This window comes from Podarcis gaigeae, assembly GCF_964106915.1.
Source record: "Podarcis gaigeae genome assembly, chromosome: 2".
In the NCBI taxonomy this organism is placed as follows: domain Eukaryota; kingdom Metazoa; phylum Chordata; class Lepidosauria; order Squamata; family Lacertidae; genus Podarcis; species Podarcis gaigeae.
This window is the reverse complement of record NC_139679.1, coordinates 35,028,177-35,041,001: the sequence shown is the minus strand read 5'-3', so window position 1 is coordinate 35,041,001 and position 12,825 is coordinate 35,028,177. Positions and strand designations below refer to the sequence as shown.

Below are 12,825 nucleotides of genomic sequence, written 5' to 3'. Positions count from 1 at the left end.
GGGCAGCTTATCTTCCACTGGCCCTGAACAGGAATTAAACTAATGAACAGGTTTCTCCCTACATTGTGCCCAAACTGTTCTCACCTTTCTCATCTTCACCAAGCACTCAGAGGCAAAGCCTGGCTTGTGTACTAAGGTTTCATTATCTTACAACTTCAGGAAAGACAGTTGTCAGGTTTTCAAAGAGACAGGATGAGATCAGCATGATATATTTACACATTACACAAGAGTGAAAGTTGAGTGATCAGCCCTGGATCAGTGACCTGAGAAGGAATTACTTTTTCATTCCTAATACCACTTAATGAGATCACCATTTCCAGCAAGGAAGCCAGAGCCTACAAAGATTTTATATGGCCAGGGTAAAAATGGTGTGATAAGGATAGTGAAGGCTGGTTCATTAGGGTTACTGGGGCACAGCCCTCCCACTGAGTATGTCAAGGAGTTTTTAAGCATTTCCTCCCCCAAATCTCAAATCCACACACACTTTCCTGTTCCCCACACCTTTTATGCCTCCTTGGACTTAGCGGCATTTCTGCCAATCTCCTGTTCTCTGGCCAATCAGCTTTCTGCATCACTCAGCCAATCCTATACCTGAATACAGCTATGGCAAAGAGGTCCCTCTCATGGATCTCTAAGCAACAAAACTATGTGATTGATTTGACTGCCTGATCAGACAACCCACTATGAAGGCTTCTACTTCATCTATGAGAACTATATGGCACAGCAGCTATAGCAGATATGGAAGGAGTCAAAACTGCTTCAGACACAGCCCCATGTGGGTAGCTTTAACTTGTATCACAATCATTCATTTGTTCTGAGCATGCACAGAGCTGAAGACCACACCTCAGTGCTTGTTCACTGAGTGCTCTTGCTTTTTGCATTTGTCTTTGATTGCCTTTTTGTGTAAAGTGAGCACCACTGGATGCAAAATGAATCTCTTGTTTGTAAAACAAATGCTGTTGTTGCTTACTCATACCATTTTTGTTTCATGGATACGGACATTGGGGGGACTTGATCCATGATCCATCCATGAAAATGGGATTAGAATCTCACCACCACTCCAGCCACCTACGCTGTAGTGAAGACTACATTCTCTTAAAAAAGGTAATGTAGCTGCCAAATAGGGGATGATCTCTCTTTAAATTCCCAATAAAGAGTTAATGGTACATGATCAGGATTAAACACCGTATCTATTTCTGCTTTTACAACAGGCTTTTGAAAAATGATGTTACAAAAGTGTAATAAAAATACCTATGAACGCTAGAATAATAAGTGCAGTCCCTTTTGTTGGGGTGATAATATCACCAAATACCCAGCCAACCATTTTTAAAAGATAACTGGGATATTATTAGCATGTCCTGTGTTTGTTGATCTGTCTAATCTTGGGCTCAATACCTCATTAAAGTCTTCTTCCTATATGTATGCTGCCTGCGACAAATGTATCCCAAACCTTAATTAGATTCATGAAAAACTGCTCTTGGCCGTGTGAGGCACATAAACACATACAAATGTAGCTTCAAATTCAATTACACCTTTAAATAAAATGCATCTATCTTTCTATACTGCGGTTCCCTCTTTACTCATGAAGTTTATTATTTTCTCTAGGTTTCCAAGATGTCTAGCAACTGCAGCAACAAACCCTAGTCTCCTGGCTAAGAATCAGAGAGGTTCATGACATACAAACTAACAATTGCAGCCTGGCCAAGGGAGATAGAAAGGCTAGCAATGCAGCAATTCTTGCATTGTTGGCAGTCTTGTCTATCAGCTACCATTTCACTTACATGAAAAACTACTCATTGTAAGCAGTCTAATGACATGACTATTGTAAGATCAGAGGAGGAACCCACAATGATTTCATGATTTGTAATGTGCGTGCAGAACAGCAGTTGTTCATGGACTTACCTATCCACCTCATGAGTGATGTCAGGATCTGAAGATACTTTGTTTTCTGCACATTAAAAAAGGTGAATGGGCCCAAGAGGATGGTAAATGCTGCCTGAAATAAGGAATAAACAAAAAGTCAAGAAAATCATGGCGTTAAAAGCAAACTCACTATGTACAACTCACAAAAATTGTCTCTATTACTGATAATCATTCTTTTGTTTTAAAATGAAAAGAAACCTTTTTCACAGTCAAACTATTTGACTGACATCTGACTAGGGCAGAATTAGAACATTTGTGAAATTTTGGTTCATAAATATTTGCTATGATTGCTACATAGCTCTACAAAATATTTATTTTCCATTCTTTGCCCATATTCTGTTTAGGCTTGCATACTTGTTCTTGCTAACCTATTTAGCAGTAGTACTCTCTAGATTTTAATAAAAGATACTGTAATGTATCCCATACAAATAATACATCATGGGGGGGGGGGGAATTAGCATATAATTAACAAAAAATGATGAGCAAATCAGTATAAATTTAGGGAAACATCCAAAATTATTCCTGGTTGACCCCTCTACAGGTATCAAAAGTGAACAGAAGATTCCCACTTCTAAATGGTTGTTCATTCTTCTTCAATTTGTAACAGAGACCAAACTTGTTAAGTCGATTACACACACACACACACACAGTTTTGTTTTCCATCTCTTCACATCCCCATTTTTGCCAACACGACTATGCTTTACATCACTTCAACTTCCTCTTCTTGTGGACTCTCTTCAAATAACCCAACAGAAGAGCCAGTATATTGAATGCTATCAGATTCTCTACCATTATAGTTGTTGTTATGTTACTGGAAAAAAGTTGTAGTGGCTACCAGGCCCCTGGGTTGGGGGAGAGAGAGGCTGTATCCAATCATGACCACAATATTGAACAGGAACATTGGCCACAACAAAAAAATCACCGCATGCTAGTCTTTGCCCTATAATACTAGTACGTGGTGACCCCTGAGGCAAATAATCAGCTAGGGAGGGGAGGAGAAGGCAATGATTTCTCATTCAGAAAGATGTCCCAGTAAGATTCTAGTCTCCCCTCACCTGTTACTGAACTTTTATTTTAAAAACAGCTGGAGACCCAATTTCAGATACCCCTAACACGTCTCTTCACTGATTTATCCAGACCATTTTAATTATTCAGTGTTACAAACAAAAGGGCATCATGTCAGCCCTCAAACTGCCAGATTTTCAATATTTCACATTACTAATATAGATTCTCTTCAATTTTACGGGTGTCAAGGACAATTTTTTATATTAAAGGTTACAAATTGAGACATACTTTGTCTTAATAGATATTGCAATTTATTTTGTGTAATTATATCAATGTTCTGTTCCCATATTATTTTTAAGGAACAGTAAAGCTGATTCTGCAAAGCAGTTTGTTAAAAGCACATAATAAAACTGCTGGGAAAAGTCCTATAGATCCATTACACTGATAGTCTAATAACTCAAATAGTTAGAGCACTATTAAATGTCAACCTTTCTTTAAAATGTCTAATTTGTAAATATTGATAAAATATTGGAAGATTAATTTTAGACCCAATTTCCATTTATTTCTACTGCCTAGACAAGCAATATTTTTTTCTTATCTTGTTCATTCAAAATTTATAAATAAAATACCAAAACCAGTAAAGTTAGTATTATTGTAATCACCTATAATGGCAAGATAAAGAGACTAAGAAAGAGGCAGAATTTATCCAACAGTTAAAGGGCAAGTTAAGATTAGCTGCAATCCTAATTCTACATGTCAGTTCTTTATTAATTCCTATATAAAGCTGGTAGTCAGGGAGCCTGTTTAGTCTCATTCCAATGAAAGCCATAAATATTCTTCAAAGTTCTCAAACGTTCCCAACTGTGCAACAATACCGCAGCTTTGTAATACAGTTCAATATTTCAAAATCTTAGCTCTCCATTTATTTTGTGAGAAACTCATTATTTGCCATATGAGATGCTTTTATTAATCACAGTCCATCCGTCAGTAGTGCTGACTGCTTAATGAAATGAAATTTGGGGATAACGTTTTTATATATGCAAATTTTCCTGTCCATAAAATACCCCCTATGTTCTTACAACAAGCATCCACTTATTATCAACATTCAAAATATTTTGTATAAGTAAAGTTACTAATTTATAAAGTTCTGTTGGAGAAAGCCATTTGGACCATTGAATTTGCATTGTTCTGCACTTCTGACGGTTATATACACATAATACTGGACTAGATTTTGTCTAGATTTTGATGATTTGAAACTGCCAGCAACATGATTCCACCAATAATAATTTGATGAGTTATGCTTTCTTGAAGCAAGTATGTTGTCCATGGGAGAATATGAAAAATGTGGTCCAAAGAAAAATGTTAAAATATTTAATGGTTCCATCTTTAAACTACTTTATGAATATCTGATAGTTTTCCCTTTACTGAAGTCACCTATTCCAATACATAGCCATTACCTGACTCAGATGAGTTAGGTTATTACTATTACTATTCTCCTTAATTTTTAAGCACTTGCAAAAACAAAACAAAACAAAAAAACAGCAACACCAGGGTATAGTACAGTATGCCACAGAATGAAAGAATCCAACTTTCAGGTTTTAAATTTCATTATCTTTTAATTAATATATAACACACACACATCATATAATCAAGTCACCTTCTTGAAAAGCATCTATTTCTGTAGAATCATAGAATCATAGAGTTGGAAGAGACCACAAGGGCCATCGAGTCCAACCCCCAAGCAGGAAACACCATCAGAGCACTCCTGACATATGGTTGTCAAGCCTCTGCTTAAAGACCTCCAAAGGAGACTCCACCACACTCCTTGGCAGCAAATTCCACTGTCGAACAGCTCTTACTGTCAGGAGGTTCTTCCTAATATTTAGGTGGAATCTTCTTTCTTGTAGTTTGGATCCATTGCTCCGTGTCCGCTTCTCTGGAGCAGCAGAAAACAACCTTTCTCCCTCCTCTATGTGACATCCTTTTATATATTTGAACATGGCTATCATATCACCCCTTAACCTCCTCTTCTCCAGGCTAAACATGCCCAGCTCCCTTAGCCGTTCCTCATAAGGCATCGTTTCCAGGCCTTTGACCATTTTGGTTGCCCTCCTCTGGACACGTTCCAGTTTGTCAGTGTCCTTCTTGAACTGTGGTGCCCAGAACTGGACACAGTACTCCAGGTGAGGTCTGACCACAGCAGAATACAGTGGCACTATTACTTCCCTTGATCTAGATACTATACTCCTATTGATGCAGCCCAGAATTGCATTGGCTTTTTTAGCTGCCGCGTCACACTGTTGGCTCATGTCAAGTTTGTGGTCAACCAAGACTCCTAGATCCTTTTCACATGTACTGCTCTCAAGCCAGGTGTCACCCATCTTGTATTTGTGCCTCTCATTTTTTTTGCCCAAGTGCAATACTTTACATTTCTCCCTGTTAAAATTCATCTTGTTTGTTTTGGCCCAGTTCTCTAATCTGTCAAGGTCGTTTTGAAGTGTGATCCTGTCCTCTGGGGTGTTAGCCACCCCTCCCAGTTTGGTGTCATCTGCAAATTTGATCAGGATGCCCTTGAGTCCATCATCCAAGTCATTGATAAAGATGTTGAACAAGACCGGGCCCAAGACAGAACCCTGTGGCACCCCACTAGTCACTCTTCTCCAGGATGAAGAGGAACCATTGATGAGCACCCTTTGAGTTCGGTCGGTCAGCCAGTTACAAATCCACTGAGTGGTAGCATAGTCAAGACCGCATTTTACCAGCTTCTTTACAAGAATATCATGGGGCACCTTGTCAAATGCCTTGCTGAAATCAAGGTAGGCTACATCTACTGCGTTCCCTTCATCTACCAGGCTTGTAATTCTGTCAAAAAACGAGATCAGGTTAGTCTGACATGACTTATTTTTCAGAAATCCGTGCTGACTATTGGTGATCACAGCATTCCTTTCTAGGTGCTCACAGACTGTTTGCTTAATGATCTGCTCCAGAATCTTCCCTGGTATTGATGTCAGACTGACTGGGCGGTAATTATTTGGGTCCTCTCTTTTCCCCTTTTTGAAAATAGGGACAACATTTGCCCTTCTCCAGTCTGCCGGGACTTCGCCTGTTCTCCAGGAATTCTCAAAGATGACTGCCAGTGGTTCTGAGATCACATCTGCCAGTTCTTCTGGCCCTGGAGACTTGAATACATCTAAACTAGCCAAGTATTCTTGTACTATCTCCTTAGTTATTCTGGGCTGTGTTTCCTCTGCTGAATCATTTGCTCCAAATTCTTCAGGTCGGGCATTGTTTTCTTTATTGGAGAAGACTGAGGCAAAGAAGGCATTGAGGAGTTCAGCCCTTTCTGTGTCCCGTTTGCATTTCACCATCTTCTTCTCTGAGTGACCCCACTCAGCATGGAAACATGCTTTCCAAAGAAAGGTTTATGAGAGTCATTTCATAGACATTCTAAAATATATATTTTTATATCTGGGATAACATCTGAGGAAAATTGTATCTTCCCTAGGGATTCAAACTATAAAAAATATTTATTCTAATCTCTCATACATCCTTTTCTCTCTCTGGGACTGCTTCCATATGTTCCTGATTTATCTAATAATCTCACACCTGTAATTCTAATGCATCTCTTGGATAAATATTTTGTTTATCTTCATTTTCTTGATTTAGTTAAGATATTTTCGCCTTTCAAATTAGAGCATCAAGTCCATCAACAGTAAAACAATTATTATTCAGTTTCTTAATTATTTTAATCCACTAATTCATTAAAGGGGTACTTCATTATAATAAATCAGCTAATTCGTTAAAAATTGAGCCTCATATTACAAATGAAATAACAATCATTTGCATGAAATCAATAATTAACCAGTTCATTAAGCCCAATTACTTAATTCAGTTCCTTCTCCACATTTAAGTTTCATCAAATTTTAATCTCATTTTTCTTCAGAGCCATAGTTGATCATAATAGCAAATGTTTCACTATTTCACTGATTTATCCAATTATATGTTCTTCTATATGCTAATTTTTGCATATTCTGACTGCAGGATAGTTCACAAAGCTAAAAAGAACAATGACATCATAACATCTTAATTTAATACTCCTGCCTTGATTGAGAATCCTTAAAAATAGAATAAAGAATTAGCAGTATGTCTCTATTAATGGCACCCCAGCTTCCCTGGGTCTTGTGCTGGGCCGGGTGAAGGAGTTCCAGCCAAGTCATCATGTTTTGTTTTTTTTAATAAATATTTATTAAAGATTTTCTTAAAACAATAGAAAGAACAAACAAAATAACATATATTTTTTTCCAATATCCACATTTTCATCACTTCTTTGGACTTCCTTGCATCTCTCGTTCCTGCGTTCCAAATTTTCGAACTTTACCCAGCAATTTATCACCTTGTTTCAATTCTTATATTATAATTTTCTGATATTGTATCCCTAATTTTAGATAATTTAACCCAAACCTTAAAAGCTTAATTTTCACATAATATTTATCCAAAATTTATCTTTTCTTATATTTTCATTTATCTTCATATTCCTTTTAACTAACTTATTGGTGCCATATTGTTGATAATCTTACATCTTTCTTAACATTCATACAATTTACAATATTTTTGTAAATAGTCCTTGAATTTCTTCCAGTCCTCCTCCACAACTTCTTCTCCCAGGTCTCGGATTCTGCCAGTCATTTCTGCAAGCTCCATATAGTCTATCAGTTGCATCTGCCATTCTTCCAGTGTGGGCAAATCTTGGGTTTTCCAGTATTTAGCGACAAGTATCCTTGCTGCTGTTGTTGCATACATAAAAAATGTTCGGTCCTTCTTTAACACCCTCTGGCTGACATTTTGGGCATTGTCGGCCAGCCAAGTCATCATGTATAACCCTCTGCTTATCCACCCTTCCTGTTAAACTCTCAGTGCCACCAGTCAAAAGTATTTTTCTATAAGGCTTCCTTTTACCAATCAACCTAAAAATTCCCTTGTGTCTCTTTGAGAACACCTGCAAGTAGCATGGAACATAGCTTAGACATGGGGTGATTTTCAAATAACATAGACATTTTATGAATTAAGACTTAAGGTTTGCTAAAATAGTTCTTAAGGAAAACAAGCTTACAAGCATTTCTGTTTTGACGCACCAGTTATATAATTTCTTATGTGGCTGCACTAGAATATTTCCTCTGACTGGTTTGTGTATTTCAATAGTATGATAATAATAATAATAATATCAATATCAACTGATACTATTGATACAAAATGACTGATAATTTTGTATCAACTTAAAAATGTTATAAAAGTGACACCGAAAAGAGCAGGTTGTTTGGAATGCAATATTTACTATTATTTTACATTATTTATATCATAATGCCACCTGGTCTGGTGAGAGGACCCTTCCCCTCTGTACTGTATTTAAGCCGTGATACTGAGGGCTTTTGAAGGGCAATAAGACCTGCATCAGCAGCTGACATGTGCAAGATGCTGAGGAAGAGACTTACCATCATCACCCTCTCTGACATTTGCCTTTTGATGCTGTCAGTCTCCCCTGGAGGAGAGATGTGGGAGCCAGCTGTATGTCACCTACCCCTCTCCTCTGAATTGTATTTAAGTCAGGCTCCTTGGAGTGCAGCAAGACCAGTTCCAAAAACTTTATTGTTAACTCTTGTTTTTCTTTGAATTTACATATTTAAGCCTAGATAATTACTGTTGAACTTGCTCTGTGTTTGCCAAATAGTTGATTTTTATCATTTTTTAATTTACTGGAATGTTTTGTATTTTGTATACTTGTATTTCCAATGCTCCGTATTTCGATGTTTGGACGTTTGCTGTAAGCCACTTTAGGCACAGCTCATTGTGGAAAAGCGGCATTCGCCGTATTTTTCACCCTATAGGGCACACCGGCCCATAGGGCACACCTAGTTTTTTTTGGGGGGGGGAGAAAAAAAATTATTTCCCCACCAGGCTTCCCCCGACCCCAGCCCCCAGAACAGACTGCTATCCACAAGCCTAGGGAGCCCGATGGAAACCCCCGCGGGCTTGCAGATATCTGCCCGAAGCTGCTCAGCGCGCCCCAGGCTTCGGGGTGCAGGCTGCTATTCGCAAGCCTAGGAAGCCCGGTGGGAACTCCTGCGGGCTCCCAAAGCTTGCGGATAGCTTCCTGAAGCCTGGAGAGTGAGAGGGGTCGGTGCGCACCGACCCCTCTCGCTCTCCAGGCTTCAGCGAAAGCCTGCATTCGCCCCATAGGACGCACACACATTTCCCCTTCATTTTTGGAGGGGGGGAAATGTGTCCTATAGGGCGAAAAATACGGTAAGTAAACTCAATCAATGATGTTTTGAGATGTATTACTCTTATTGTGTTGTGAGCCACTAAGGGCACATTTATGCAAGAAAGTAGCCTGCTAATTAAAACAACCAACCAGACAGCTATGACCTCCTGCTGACAGTAAAGTTCTTCATTTGCTGCTTCAGAAAATAGCTCCTCCTCTATGCCAGCCCTCTTTCTGCAGATCCCAGTGGGAGGCAATGGGACCAGTGGCTGAAAACTACTGGTCTAAAAGCAATGTGAGGATGTGAACAGGCTCAGATAAGCATCCTGAAGCTGTCTTTTGAAAACCTGCCCATTCAGAGACCCTTGAAAAATGCAGCATTAGCAGCCAAGAATAACATTTCATTTATGCAACTTTCCTTCACCGCCCAGGCAATACAACAGGATCAGAGAAAATGCACAGCATGAGAAGGAGCTGTGACCTCTTTATGCTGATTTGCTATCACAGGGGAATGAAGTACTACTCCACCAAAAGTCTCTAATTAACTAAGCTATATAATAATGAGAAGAGGGCTTTAAAGAACACTCAAAGAATGTCAAGAGGTTTGAAATGTGGGTGAGCATGGACTGAGCTAAGTGAAATAGAATCCAATCCCAGAGGGATTATTTTTATTGGCAAGGGAAGAGGGTGGGGGGAAGATTACTAATAAAGAGATACTGTACATTGATCCATTCAGTTTATGTTTTCTTTTCTGTTCCCTGTATCAAAGTTCTAAATATAAAGAATACGTGAGAACTTCCGTAACTATGTTTGCACAATTAGAATTAAAGTGGAAAGTGTTATGGGATGAAAGCATACATTTAATGGGCTGTATTTCTGTTTTTATTTGTTTTACCTAACTGCAGTAGCTGATGGCACAGTATGTATGTGTTATTCACCTGACTTCCCTCTGGCCAAGTCACTGCATATCAGTACGGAGAGAATGGGGGGGGGGGAGGGATGAGGATGAGGGTGTGATAAGGTCGGCATCAGCTGGCTCACAGGATTGGCTCTACTTGCATGCTAGTACTGCACTGACCTCATCACTGCCTCCTCCTACCACTATGAAGCAGTGATTCAGCAAGAAGGAGGTCAGGGAAGTGGTACAGCCCCACAATACCGTTCACTACAGCCCAGCAACAATTCAATGTCAAAGCATCCCATGGTAGCTTGGGGAATCAGTGACAAACAGACATGGAGACTGAAGTTAACACTTAGGTTGTTGCAGCAGAAGCACTTTGGTTGTCCCCTCCCATTCATGCCTGGTTTAGAGGCAATCTAGAAGCAATACTAGCACAATATGCTCAACTGCAGTTAAGATTCTCATATGCTTCCCTTTCTCACTGTTCTATTAACAATGATTATTTGGTGCACTCCAAAACACATGACCACAGCAAGTAGATCGAAAAGTTGCATCAGTACTAAAAGAAGAGCAGCCATCTTTTAAATCTGGAAGTTATTATTCAGTTCCCAGCCCTTCTTCCTTAGGAACACACAGTCAAACAATTAACACAACCCCCTTCAAAAAGAGATGATTAGCTCATACATCAAAAAGAGCTGAAACAAAGAGACAGACAAGGGATGTGGATAATTAAGGAACAGGTGTTCTCTGCAAATTAGAACACACCAGAACCAACTGGCAAAAACAGCACCTTGGCCCAGCAGAAGGAAGGACGGAGAATCCCCAATGGACGAGGTGATAGGGTTTGAATCCTGTAATTGCCTCAGATCAATTGTTGCTTTAGGGTGCAAAGGCCTGTCTGGAAAGCCTAGTTTACAGACATATTTGTGGCAGCAAACTCAGAGAAAACTGCTGCCTCAGATCAGTTGCTATGAGGGTAGATGTCAGAAGGGTTTTAAAGTAAACCCTTCTGAGACAGTTTTGTAATCTTACTTGCACATGGTTATAAATTCTCAAACAATAACCACCATATCCTCTCCCACTGATGAGCTTCAGAGTACATCTTCAAATACACCCTCTCCTTCACTCAGTTGATTATTACAGAGAAATAACATATAAATCATTGTACCTGAACTATGGATCTATTTCCCAATCCCTTTGATTAAGAAAATATATATTTTGCTCCTAATGAGTCTCAAATTGAGCCAAAAGGCATGATGAATTTGCTTCTCTAACTGTCCAGTCCCCAAGATAAGGATAATCAGAGAGGAGGTAGAAATGTTTAAACATTTTTTTCAAAAGGGGTTCATGTCACTAACTGCCATTAGCAGGCACAGTGGAGCTATGTCTGTCATAAACCAGCAAAAAGTACAGTCCCAAAATAAAGTTCTCACATGCAGGGAGATTGACGAATGAACCACAGGTAACAATTAAAACCATTTCCTAAGTAATGATTGTTAGTTTTGCAATAAAATACACTGTGAATAGTTCACAAATAGGAAGACCAGCATAATTTTTATTTCAGAAACAGAAATATTCTAAAAGCTAAGACTTTTGCATCCTGCTATCAGGGAAATGAAAAGCAAATGAACTTTAATTATCTCTTGTGTTAAAAAGCAAATCATTAGTGTATGAAAACCTAGGGTTCATCCACACTTTCAATTGTCCTGATGCCTTCTCCCTGGAAAACCCACTGTTTACTGTGGCATCAGAGCAAATTTCAATCAGGTTTTCTCTGGATTGATGTTTGCTCCAATTTAGCACTAAAGAATAGGTTCTCCAGGGGAAAGCAGCAGGGAAAAGGCAAAACTGCTTGGACCCATGCCTAGAAAGTATAGGGCAAGCAGAAAACCACTTGGATCTGTGCTTTGTAGGCACAGGACAAGCAGAAGTATGGACAATAAAAACTAAATAAAAAAGAAGTGTGGATGAGCCCTTATAAAAAAGTAAAGGACCCCTGGATAGTTAAGTCCAGTCAAAGGCGACTATGGGGTTGCGGCGCTCATACAGCAACTCTAATCATGAAAAGAAATAATAATTTACAGGGTGTGCATTATACTCATGGACAGAAGTAGGCCACACTCCTATTTAAGGTAGGTTGCAGCAATGACATAACTAGCATCTTGTGTCTAATGATTTAGGCTGCAATCCTAACCCTACTTACCTAGGAATAAGCCCCACTGAATTCAATAGGACTTCTGAGTTGACGTGGTTAGGACTGGGCTGTAAAAGAGAGAAAACAAAGAAAGGGTGGCCAGATGCAGATATGGGCAGCTCCCCTGCACTTTTACAATTTACATGGAAGGGGGAATTTCAAAAGAAGTGGGCTTTCTCATCTTCTGTACTCCCTTCTGTGTTCTTAAGATGCAACTGAGCATCTTAGAGAGAAAAAGAGGAAGACAGCAATATATAATTAAAAATAAAAGTTTATCTCCAAGAAGTAGTCAAAGATGAGTCCAAGGTCTGAAGGGGTTCAAGAATATTGAGGTGGAGTCAAAAGTCAAGGATCCTGTTCATGGTTGGGTTCCTGACACGACTTAAGGTTTTAACTTCACTTTTTCTTCAGAAAAAGAATATATTTTGTCTGCACTAGCTCAATAAATATTAAGCATCAAACCTTTCAAGCTATAAAGCTGTAGCTAAACTCACAGAATCCTAGTTGGCACTTCAAGAGTTCTGGAATTGGCAGCTTACATCC

The 12,825-nt window shown here is 39.0% G+C and overlaps 1 protein-coding gene across 1 annotated transcript in view; it reads right to left on the bottom strand.

Moving 5' to 3' along the window:
• The window catches only part of TMEM104 (transmembrane protein 104), an 81,267-nt gene that overhangs the window by 24,988 nt on the left and 43,454 nt on the right, over positions 1-12,825 (bottom strand). Inside the window, exon 9 of the mRNA XM_083728009.1 lies at positions 1,903-1,996. Coding sequence (XP_083584135.1) covers positions 1,903-1,996 — 94 coding nt within the window. The remainder of the gene's footprint in view (positions 1-1,902; positions 1,997-12,825) is intronic.